Source organism: Theobroma cacao, chromosome 2, assembly GCF_000208745.1.
Source record: "Theobroma cacao cultivar B97-61/B2 chromosome 2, Criollo_cocoa_genome_V2, whole genome shotgun sequence".
Taxonomy (NCBI): Eukaryota; Viridiplantae; Streptophyta; class Magnoliopsida; order Malvales; family Malvaceae; genus Theobroma; species Theobroma cacao.
The window spans coordinates 37,804,372-37,818,029 of NC_030851.1; the positions used below are offsets into that span (position 1 = coordinate 37,804,372).

Genomic DNA, 13,658 nt, shown 5'->3' on the forward strand with positions numbered 1-13,658 from the left:
TTTTCTCCAGAATCCTCTCCTAGAAAGTCATCTCCTCTCAAAGAACCCTCTTCGTTTCCTCTTAACCCTTTCTATGGAACTGAATCCCCACCCTCTATTTCATCGATGAGTAGAATCCCTCTCCTTTGATGTTGACAAAAAGGGAGAGTAGTATGGTACCAGGAGAGCAGGAACTAGAGAATAATGTTTAAAAAATAAAAAAATGTTAGGATAGAGGAACCAAAAACCTAAGAAAGGAAAGAAAGCAGAACCAAAGGTGCATGAAATTAGAGAAATAGGAGATAGGAACCAAAACTAGTCCAGGGGCATTTTCAGAATACTTTTAATCAACTGTTATTTGTGCCTCGGTGGCACTTAAACACTCAGCTCTAATTTTGTTATTTATGTGGGTGTATATGAAACATGAATGCTGATATGTTTATGATATTTAACTACTGTAAACTAAAGTCTACTGATGTTTTGATATGTTGATTATCATAAACAAAATCTGTTGTTAATATGCTTATATGGATTTACATGCTGATAGATGATGTTTATATAATGTCTGATGAGAATAAGTTATAGATGAAACATATAACATATCAATTGAAACATGAATAATGTATACAAAATTTGAAATCAATAAGCTGATTGACAGCTGCTGGAACTTTGATGAAAATTTGACAACACTTACTGTTGAAAATTTAATGACAAATCTGTTAATACTTACTTGCTGCAAATCACTTTACATTGATGCACATATGTATACTCTAAATGTACAATGTTATTTTCTATGTGACAAGAATAAACTTGGTTGAAACAAAATAAGCAAAATATGCACACATTAAGAGGGAGCAATCCTCAATTACTGCAAAAAACTAAAAAGAATTTAAAATAACACTATGTTGTTAATCAAAAAGTGTTTTGTCATCATCAAAAAGGGAGAGATTGTTGGCTCCATTAGTTTTTGATAATAATAAAACATTCTCATTTATTTGTGTCTAATTCCTTTATTTGAGTGTGCAGAAAATTAATATATGAAAATTAATTTCTTAAATCTTCAAAGAGTATTTTTGAAAAAAAAAAGAGTGATAAAATCAATAAGATGTAACTGAATAACAAAGAGAAAGCTTATTGGTGAAATAAAGAAGAACATTGGTTGACCAAATTTCAAATTAGAGAAATGACGGGCTGAAGAGTTTGAGAAACAGAACCAACTTAGTTAACCAAGTCAGTCAACTAAGTGCCCTCTACCAGAATCTGCAAATCAGAAACAGAATCAACTTAGTCAACCAAGTTAGTCGACTAAAAGCTCTTTGTCTGTAATTTGAACCAAAGCATTATAAGAAGATTAACAGCTATAACTCATCCTTAATTGTTTTCAACGGATATAAACTGTCAAACTGCCATTAGAGTTGCATCTCCAAGTATAAAAAGGTCTTCCAACAATGAGAAAAAAGTTTTTTGAAGCCTTGAATGAGATTTGAGCTATAGAAAGTTGAAAAACCAAAAAAGCTTCACTGCACTTGTTTGCACTTTAACGCCTACTCTTTGCATCTGTGATTAGTACTCAATCTTGTACCAATCAGATCATCCAGTGATCATAGGTACTTTCTTTTACCACTTCTTCTTGTATACTTAGAGTGAGAAAGTCACTCTAAGGGGTTGTTCAAGCTTGGGAAAGCTTGAATGTTATAAGTTATGGTTGAGTCTTGAAAAATCACTTTGGGTTTTAGTTTAGCTCGGGAAAAACTAATGTAAAAGTTGTGGCTGAGCTTGTGAAAAGCCATTGTAAAAGCTTGGTGGAAGCTTGTGAATTTCACTGTTTCAGTGATTTGGTTTAGAAAATCATTGGTTGGATAATCAAAATAATGGATGTAGGTTTTGGACTGAACCACTATAAATTGTTGTCCATTATCTACTTTGTTTTTATTTTCTTTGTTCAGGAAATTAGTTTCACACCTTATCAAGAGTCAAATTGTGTTATTCACCCCCCTCTAGCACATATCAACAGGACCAACAAGTGGAGGTTGAAAAATGCCATGTGACCATATCATCATGCCATATCAATATATCATGTCATCACCCACTATGATATGTCAACATACCACATCAACACCTATAATAAAAAATGACAAGTTATGTTTTGATTAATAGCAAGTAGTCAATCATGAACCTATTTGACCCAAAATAAAAGTATAGGAGTTTGATTGAATGCAATAAAAGAATATTGACTTATTTGAATTGTCCTTAATAATTATTTTCTCTCTCACACACATTTCTTTTTCCTATAAGTAGGGAAAATCTTGGTTAAATTATGCAATTAGTCATTGCACTCTATAAAAAATTTGAATTTAGTCTCTGTAAAATAATTTATGTAAATTGAGTCCATGTACTTTTCTAATTTGTTAATTTTAGCCCAAACCCCAATATCTTTAACCGTTAAGTATGCTAACTTGACATTCTAACCAAGCTGACATTGCATTGACTATATGCTAACATGACATTTATCATGTTGACGTAATATTGATTGAATTGACAACAACTTATGCAACATTGCATTTGCTGACATGGCATTTACTGACATGACTACCAATGGATAAATCATCCCAATTAAGTATCCCAAATTTGTCCACTGATAGCCATATCAACAAATGCCACATCAGTATTTCTCATCACGTTAGCACAAACTGTTGTCAGTCCAATCAATACCACGTCAGCATGATAAATGTCAAGTTTGCATATAGCCAATGTCATGTTAACAAGAAAATATTACGTTATATCAATCAATACCATGTCAGTTTGGTCAAAATAGTACGTCAACATATTTAAAGATAAAAATTTAACGGTATTAGAGTTTGGATTAAAATTAACAAATTAAAAAGGTACGAATGACTCAATTTACATAAATTATTGTATAATAATTAAATTTATATTTTTTTTATAAAGTATAGGGACTAATTTAATAATTTAATAAAAAATTTTCATATATTTCCTAGATATAAAAACCCATTTAAGCAAGGCAATGTTCAATTTCATGTTTAGATTAAATATTGTTCAATTGGATTAAAATTCATTAGTTGTGCAATTAAGAACAATTTTTATAATCTCGAGGGAAATTTTTAATATGGAATAGTAAGTTCTTTAAAAGCAATTTAAGTTGGATTTGTATAGAACAAAATGGTCAGAGATTTTGTACTCGTGAATTTTATGTCATGAGGTTCGATTTTGTTGATTTGAGTTATAAGTTATGATTTACATGGTTTACATGTAAAAAAAACCCATTATAGGCTAGATTGCAATTAGAGTCATAAATTACATCATACATGTGAGTCAAGTGTAAATATTTTTATATGCAAGAAAACACCTTATATGCCCTAGAAATTGAAAATATAAAATCGATTAATTCTGTTAATTGATTTCAAATTTTTTCAATCGAATCGGCTCGACTTCATTCATCTAATCGAGGCTCTTAACTAAATTAACCATTTTAACCATCTTAATTGAACTAAATTAATTGATTTTTATCAACTAAGTCAAGTTAAGTTAGTTTTAATCGATTTTTACATACCTCTATGTAAGAGTATAACATTTGTTTTAATTGTCAATTAATTATTATTTTGATAAATTAAATTCGTATGACAATTTAAAGGGTTTTCATCTAATTTAAACAATTAAAAATTAAAGCAAGATTCATTTCTGGAAAATAAATAGCGTTTGTTGATGATTTATGCATCAGTTTATCTAGAGAAATCTGAGGGTGATAAAGTTGTTGGTATATGCCCTTGAGCCGATTGGATTGATCAAGGAATATATATTATCATTTGATACATATTTAATCGTATAATTATATGTGATAAAGATTTTTCTTCATGTTAGTGCAATAATAAAGAGTTATTAAGTACTAATTGGATGAAGCCCATGGAACATAAAGGCCTCGTAAGAAAATTATAAAGTTGTTACAATTATGAGATCACTATGCATCAAAGCCATGTTCTTAAAATTATTCATAGTCATTGTATTGTCAAGACAGAGTATTGACAATGCTCAAAGACTGGTACATATTACGCCTCCTTACTTGGGAAGTAAGCAATCGATCTCATAGATTGAAGTATATGGGATACTTAAGGATAACATGTAGGTGCTTGTTAAATAACAAGTTCATTGAACACGATCCGCTATGAGAACTCCATTTGGTATTTCACTCAAGTGTTTATGGAAAATGTTTTCATGTGATAGTCGTGCAACTAGTCCTTGGACTTGAGACACCATATCATCTTGTATGGGTAATGACATACTTTGATTTCACCTTTATGGGTCTGAAGGCTACCAGATCACTAAACAGGGTTAATTTTGGTATACCATGAAGCAAGCGAAGGTGAACGAGTGGTCAAGAAAGGATTCATCACCCTAAGTGATATAAGGGGATGTATCTCACTTGTTCTCAATTCTTGATTAACTTGTATAAAGTCTTTAGCCAAAGAATGATGAATTTGAGGAAAGTTAGTTTCCTAAATTTATAAAATTAGTCATGAATTATGAAAACTAATATGGAATGTTATAAGTAGACATTGAGCCATACTTAATGTCATATCCGAGATATTTTATGAAAGGACTGTATTGCACTAAGAGGCTTATCACTGAATGGCTTTATCAAATTTTTTAATTGACTCTATAACATTTTGGTGGTTATGATGTATTGCTAGATGCCCTCATGATCTATAAATATAAATTAATTATCAAATTGATATTTAATTATGATTTATATTTATTGCTAATATGTTAAAAGCCTAATGGGTCACACACATTAAGTGACATGATTGAGATTAAATAAGGATAATTAATTAAGTTAGACTTAATTAAAAAAGACCAAAATAAAGTGAAAAATTAATTAAGTTCTCAAAGACTTAATTAAATTAAAATACAATTGTTGTATTTAGGATTACAACTTAGTTTACCTATATAAATATGTTAGTTCGAAAACTAAAACTCTAAGCCTCAAAAACCATTTCTCAGCCATTTCATAAAATAAGAAAAGAAAAATAGTTTTCTTTGTCTAAAAAAATAAGATTCGACAAGAACTTTTGATTTTTTTGTTTTAGAAACAAAACTTGCTAACACAAGTAAAAATCGTACCTTTGAAAAGGTCTAATTCAGTCACTGTGTGGATTACTGTTGGAGGCCAAACACTTGGGTGGTTGAAGATTTGACAAATCTTAAAGGTGAAAAAGCAAAGATTTTGATTTAATTGGCTTTTAATTACGATATCTAGAGCAAGGTATGTAACTCTTAAACTTATGAGTGTTCATAATTAATTTGAAAGCTACATGAAAAACACAAATATTGATCTTGTAGGATTCGACTATTTCTCTGATTTAATACTAGTTTATTTTTTCACTACGTTATATTTTTAATTTATTGATTATTTTCATGTTTGAGCACAAGGTTGAATCCCAGCAGTGATATCAAAGCCTTTGTTTAATGTTTTCATATAATAAACATGCTTGATTCTTGGTGATAATCAATAGGATTGATATGTGTGTTGATTTGGTATATATCAATTTTAAAGGCTTTCTTTAAAATTTATTTTTTTATTTTAATTCAAATCTAAACAGCATATAATTAATTTATTAAAACATGTTTTAAAAGGCTTAAAATCATGTTTAGTTGCAGAATTAATGAATGGATTAAAAGGCTTGCAAAGCCAAGTTAAAATCGAATAATTTTGAGGTGTTTTGGGGACTAATGTGTCAACTGTTATAAGCAGTTTTTAATTGTTAAAAATTAGTTTTAATAAATTAAATTACTGTATGTTTCAGCCAGACTTGATTTAGTATGAAAAAGGTTCATAAAAATCATGTTTTCGAGTTCCAAAACAACAAAGATTCAATGCAAAAAATTTTGGATAGCTATCATCGGTTTTAGTGGCTTAATTCTTTATGAATTTTGTGTTTAATTGTTAAACACACTTGCTGAAAATTTTTGACAGCTTTTTCATGAGTTTGACTCATGATTTATGAAGTTTTAAGAGCACTTAGATACCATCCATTTTAATTTTGGGTGATCCATAAAAAAAAAAAAGGAAATTGTTTCCTACTTTAAAAGTAATTCCTAAAATTAAGGATAGAATTTTAATTTTGAGTGATTCATAAAATAGGAAATTGTTTCCTACTTTAAAAGATATTCCTAAAATTAAGGATAGTATTTTAATTTGGGAAATTCATAGGAAATAGTTTCCTACTTCAAAAGAAATTTCTAAAATTATGTGATAGTATTGAACTTTCCTTAAAATTTTGGTTTGACTAGATGTTTCCAAAAATTTGTTAAGTCACCATTTAGGTAACTTGACAACATCCAATTTAGGAAACTAATCCATGTTCTAAATGTTAGAAATTAAAATGTTGTCTTAAATATATTTTAGGAAGTTTACCTAAAATAAAGAAGTTTCCAAAATTAAAAAGAGTTTTAATTATGGAAAGAATTAAAAAGGAAAGTTTTATTTAATGAATTTCTAATAAGAAATAAGGAGTAAAATGTTTACTTTAAGTGTTTTGAAAATAAGAATTTCTTAAACACTAAATTGAAAACAGTACCAAATAATTTGAGTCTAACACTTTAAGTGAATTAATTGATGCTTTTCTCAAATAACACACAAGATCACCAAGTGATATTGAGCTTGCATTTATTTCTATGCTTTTGTTTATGATTATAAAGTATGAGGATGATTATGGACTTAGACCTTAGAAAATTAGGTCATAGATGGTTAAATTTATTTCTTACGGTATTTATTTTAAAATAGGGTTTGCGCACCCTGCCTTATCTCTAATTTCTCTGGGTTGTAAAATTCTTTTCTCACCTAGCTCCTCTCGAATGTAACTCGAGGTTTCTTGATTATAAAATGTAATTAGTTACATTAAAGTGTAAAACTAGGGTTAGAAAATTTTTTTGTAACTTAAAGATAGAGATCCAAAGGCGCCATGGAGATTCAAGGAGATTACAAGCAAAGCTTGAAGATGATATTTGTGTAAATCCCCTAGAAATTTCATCAACTGATTTCCTTAACGGCTCGAGGAAATTAGAATTAGTAAAGTCCATAATCATCGTAGTAGTTGGCAAGATATAGATTTATTTTTCAATATATATATATATATATATGATATATGTGGAATGCGATAAATGCTATGCATGTCAACAATGCCAAATCAATGAGACCTTAATTAATGAATTAATAAATAAAAATCCCTTGTTAATATATTGAGTCAAAAAGTTACCTTCTACCATATAACAAGATAACCAGGCTGTTCTTTGAATTGAAGGCTTGTTGAGTCACTCAAGGCCAAACTTTTACATGAGTACATTTAAGTTATTAGTGGGTCTTACTCAACTAGTACCATGTTGTTTGGATGTGTCACACATGACCGTATATTATTAGAGGCATAGTTCGGCAAAATGTATATGATACGTTTAGACAAGGAGTTGTCACCTAACTGATGTAGGAGTTATATAAGATACAATTGGTAAGTTAAGTTACCTACCTAATTAGTTTCATTATGGCTTGTTGAGTCACTCAAGGTCATGGTGGGATGAAAAGGGTTCTAGCTCAATAAGAAGTTTAAAGGTTAAATTTCTCGAAATAGTAAAGGAGGGCTATTATTTTGATAAAATATTGAGAATAATCATATAAGATTTTAAAACCTTATCTTTATGATTATATAATTTGCGTTAATGACTAATAATCATTTATGTTGATTTATATAGGATATAAATCTATCATGGCGAATAGTTTGTCACTTAGAAGCATACTTGATGCAAACAAGTTGACAGGCTCAAATTTCATTGACTGGTTTCGCAATATCAAGATTGTCTAAAACAAGAGAAAAAAGCTGATGTCCTAAATGGTCCTGTTCCCGAGGAACCTAGCGATGATGCTACAAATGAGGAAAATGAGACGTATAGAGTTTATATGGATGATCTCGATCAAGTCACATGTGTGATGTTGGCTAATATGGCTTCAGATCTTCAAAAGCAACATGAAGCTATGAATGCCTTGGATATTATCCTAAACCTTAGAGAAATGTTCAATAAGGAAAGCCGCATAGAGAGATTTGACATTTCAAGGGAATTGTTTCGATGTAAGATGTTTGAGGGAAGCCCAGTTAGGCCTCATGTGCTTAAGATGATAGGATATATCACTTGACTTAAGCAGTTGGGTTGGGCTATGGATCATGATTTGAGCATAGACCTTGTACTTTCTTCGCTACCAGAGAGCTATTCACAGTTTGTGTTGAACTTCAATATGAACAAGATTGAGGTAACCCTTTCAGGCTTATTGAATATGCTCACACAGGCTGAGAACACCATTGCGAAGGAGAAGCTTTCAGTTCATCTTGTCTCTTCTAAGAAAAATAAAAATGAGAAAAGAAAATTTTCTAAAAAAGACAAGGATGAAAAGGCATCAACTTCAAAAGGTATAAAGCCCACTAGAGGAGTGAAGATGGACAAGGACAATGACAAATGTCATTTTTGCGGCAAACTTGGGCATTGGAGGCGCAATTGCAAGGATTATCTTGAATCCATCAAAGGGAAGAAACAAAAGGAAGCTTCCACATCAAGTATGAATCATATAATGATTTATTTTTTACTACTTGGTATATGATACCTTACTCTTTATTAATGGTTTTAATATGTATGACATATTGAAGGAACTAATGACAAGGAGCAGTGAAGAATAGGATCATGAAGAGGATAACCTTAGTTGATGGTGATCAACCTTGTCCACCTAGATTAGATTGTGGAACAATAAATAATTTTAGAACATTGAATGTTTTCATGGCATGATTGTCAAGATGAGATGTTTTGGTTTTGGACCTATGGCTAAATATTTATTTTATGTTTAGGAAACATAGATTTATATTTTGCTAGCATGAGATGCTTAGCTTATATATATATTTATATATTTACATTACATCTCATTTTATTTTTGAAATTGTTCTAAATTATATATTCTTATAGTATAACCTTGCATATATGATAATCAATACTAAGTCATAATGATAAGATTATTGTGATATTATTTTTCTTTTGATTATGAATCAAAAAGGAAATTAATGAGTTGACTTCGATAAAATTGAGTCATAACTCAATGAATTCATAATAGGATTATGAACATATTTAGTCTAAGAGCATTCTTAATGAAATCTTGGATCTAAATTAAGATTGCTTAGAACTAAATAACAATTGATTATCATAATGAATTCATAAGAGATTAATTACAATGCATTCGAAACCCAATTAATTGCATGAACTAACCTTTGAGAGGATTTCATCCCATAACCAATGATGAATGACTAATGACATGTAAGTGTAAATAAAAGTTATGGATATAACACCCCAAAAGGAAGTAAATAAGTTTACTTGGCAAGATTTCTATACATGATAGAAATAGTGGGAGCCAATGACACTTTAAAAGTCAAAGGTTATGAAATTATGAAATCCAATAGATAAGATCTATGCACAAAAAATTAATTTAATGGGATGCATAAAGATGCATAATTCATGACATAAATCCCTTAAATACAAACCATTAATAGAATGCATATTAATGCACTACTCATGTAAGATGAGTCTACTAAATAATCCAACATGAATGACTGGATAATAATCTTTATTCAATATAATAAATTCAAAATAGTTGAATACATTGAATAAGATAAACATATTTTGTGCACATCATAAGATTAGTGGGAGTAAGATAAGTTACTCATTAAAAGTGTATAAGATACATTTACCAGTCTAAGAAAAACAAAATGGGACTAAAGAGTTAGAGCCTAAAAAGGGATTCAGCAAAAGAATTTAAGATTACATGTTAAAGGTGTTTAACATAGAGAGAATCCTAAATGTCAAAAGTGATATAAAGTCATGATTGAGTAGTTGTATTGGATTGGTTCCAAAACAAGAGATAACTACATGATTATATCTATAATCAGATACAAATCTTTTGTTTAGGCTATAAAAGAGGAGATATTTGGATCATTGGTTTAATGAACCAATAAATGATTTCGAGCTATTAAAGTAACAACAAGAGCCATAATAATGGAATTAAAGTCTCATTGTGATCTAAATTAGTATTTCGATTATGACAATGGAGATTGTCAAACATATAAATTAACATATTCTTAAATATTGCAATTTGAGTTGTCCTAGTAGAAACACAATTGCTAAGCGAAAGAGTTTGATATTGGATACGTTAGCAATTGACTCAAGTGCAAGTGAGAGATTGTTGGTATATGCCCTTGAACCAAATTGGATTGATCAAGGAATATATATTGTCATTTAATGCATATTTAATTGCATAATTATATGTGATAGAGGTTTTCCTTTATATTAGTGGAATAATAAGGAGTTATTAAGTACTAATTGGATGAAGCCCATGGAACATAAAGGCCTTGTAAGAGAATTGTAAAGTTGTTACAATTATGAGATCATTATACATCAAAGCCATGTTCTTAAAATTGTTTCTATTCATTGTATTGTCAAGACAGGGCATTGACAATGCTTAAAGACTGGTATATGTTAAGCCTTCTTACTTGAGAAGTAAGCAATCTATCTCATAGATTGAAGTATATGGGATACTTGAGGATAACATGTAGGTGCCTGTTAAAGAACAAGTTCACTAAACATGACCCACTATGAGAACTCTATTTGGTATTTCATTCAAGTGTCTATGAAAAATGTTCTCATGTGATAATCGTGCAACTAGTCCTTGGATTTGAGACACCGAGTCATCTTGTATGGGTAATGACATACTTTGATTTCACCCTACGGATCTGAAGGTGACTATATGCCTAAACAGGATGCTTTTGGGTATGCCATGAAACATGCGAAGGTGAATGAGTGGTCAAGAGAGGATTCATCAACCCAAGTGATATGAGGAGATGTATCTCACTTGTTCTCAATTCTTAATTAACTTGTATAAAGTCTTCGGCTAAAGCATGATGAATTTGAGGAAAGTTAGTTTCCTAAATTCATAAGGTTAGTCATGAATTATGAGAACTAATATGGAATGTTATAAGTAGACACCTAGCCATACTTAATGTCATATCCTGAATATTTAATGAAATGACCATATTGCACTAAGAGGCTTATCACTATAAGGCTCTGTCAAATTCTTTAATTGACTCTCTAACACTTGGGTGGTCATAATGTATTTCTAAATGTCGCTCATGATCTATAAATATAAATTACTTATCAAATTGATATTTGATTATGATTTATATTTATTACCAACATGTTAGAAGCCTAATGGGTCACACACATTAAGTGACATGATTGAGATTAAGTAAGGATAATTAATTAAGTTGGACTTAATTAAAAAAATCAAAATAAAATGAAAAATTAATTAAGTTCTCAAATACTTAATTAAATTAAAATACAATTGTTGCATTTAGGATTCCAACTTAGTTTGGCTATATAAATATGTTATATTAGCAAACTAAAACTTTAAGCCTTAAAAACCACTTCTTAGCCATTTCATAAAATAAGAAAAGAAAAATAGTTTTCTTTGTTTGACAAAAATAAGATTCGGCAAGAACTTTTGGTCTTTTTGTTTTAGAAACAAAATTTGCTAGCACAAATAAAAATCCTACCTTTGAGAAGGTCTTATTCAGTTATTGTGTGGATTACTGTTAGAGGCCAAGCACTTGGGTGGCTGAAGATTTGATAAATCCTAAAGGTGAAGAAGCAAAGATTTTGATTTATTTGGCTCTTGATTACGATATTTAGAGTAAGGTATATAACTCTTAAACTTATGAGTGTTCATAACTAATTTGAAAGTTACATGAAAAACACAAACATTGATCTTGTAAGATTTGACTGTTTCTCTGATTTAATACTAGTTTATTTTTTCGCTGCGTTATATTTTTAATTTATTGATTATTTTCATGTTTGAGCATGAGGTCGAATCCCGGCAAAAGCTTCAAAACTTATGCAGGTAGCTATTGCATTCCTCTTTAAGTAACTGACAAGAACTTGTTCTTCTGATAACTGCATAGTTTGAGAATATTTTCTTTCCTTTTACTATTAGTCAACGCTTCCTGAACTTAAATAGAAGACTGATCAATGTCATGTGTACCAAACTCAAATAAGCCATATCATACTTCACTCCTAAGGGTCAGGGATGGACAGAACCAATCAGAAGTGTAATTGGCTACAGCAAAGCAAGTACCTTCAACTCACATACTTGTGTCTTGCTTAGCCAAGAAGTGTTAAACATAATAAGATACTAGGACTAATGTGGCTTTTTGCTAAACTTTATTTTCCCTATTTCAACTCTTTGAGCATGATATATGCTTGGTTGAAGCTTTTGAAGCATGGTGGATTAGACAGATAATTGTCATAACAAACAAGCTCTTTTTTGCTTGTTTTCAACCTAGTTGTTCTTCCATATTTTTGTTTGTGATTTGCACTACGGTTAAGAAGAGTGTCAAGTTTTAATTCCTTATGTATCATAACACACTGATAAATTATTTGTATAGCTTTGTCTTAGACAATTTAATGATCAATTGGGGTGATTCGTAATTCATCCTAGTTGTTCTTCCCAACTTAAAAAAATTATCAAAGATAAATTCTATTTGTTTATTGTTCAATTATATTTGCCATGCTTGTCCTAAAAAAGATTGAAAGATATTTTACAATAAATTGAAAGATCATAAGATCATTGTGAATGAAGTAACGAAAGAGCAATCCAAAGATCATGTAGTAAAATTTTTAGGATAATATTAGATAGAATAAATGTTGGCGCAAATGGGTTTTTGAAATTCAAAGGGAACCAGCAAAATTAACTACATTAAATAAATATTTTTAATACTATTTCGCCCCACCACTCATATGCAAAAAAAGAATTATGCGAACATTAAGGATACAATGAAGCTAACACCAAACTTTGTTTTGCACTTCCAAAATTAGATCACCAGACACACTACTTTGTATAGACTTACAAGTATCTCTTCTTTGAGGATACAATCCTTTCATTAAAGTACATTTTTGTCTTAAACACACCTTTACATATTATAAGATATAACCTTTAGATAGAGGTAATTTTTCAATAGTTACCTTATGAAAAGACAACCTTTCATATCATTAGACATAACTTTGAATCATAATATGAAAAGATAACTATTTATATCATAATTTTTAAGTAATGATGTTTTTCAAGATTTGGAGGTGTTTTTTCAAATGTCACTCCATCAAGAGATATAACCTTTGATATGAAAAACTACCAACAATCCAATAATTACATTATGTGATATAACCTTTCAATTTTGAAAATACACCAATAATAAATTAATGAATTATACAATACAATAAACTTAAAAAAAATTGACATGAAAAAAGAAAAACATGATTTGTAATCATTTAGACATGGAGTCCTAATAAATATGTCATTTAGAGATAAAATTTTAATACCTAGAGAGTCATTATGTTCAATCAAATAATCAAGAAAACAACAACATAGTATGAACAAGGGCTCAACTAATTAGTATGCGTAGTGAGTTGAATAAAATCAAATAAGTACATTAAAAAACATTAATTAACAATAAAAATGTGAAAAACGGATTAAAATAAGATTGCGTATACGTAGTATGTTTGTTAATGATTTTAATTTTTTAAATTGAAACCCT

At 29.8% G+C, this 13,658-nt stretch overlaps 1 protein-coding gene across 1 annotated transcript; it reads left to right on the plus strand.

Annotated features, from left to right (window-relative positions):
* On the plus strand, window positions 8,198-8,704 carry LOC108660729. The gene is made up of 2 exons (XM_018115012.1): window positions 8,198-8,591; window positions 8,682-8,704. Exons 1-2 carry the CDS (start codon window positions 8,198-8,200, stop codon window positions 8,702-8,704), a joined length of 417 nt encoding a protein of 138 aa, XP_017970501.1.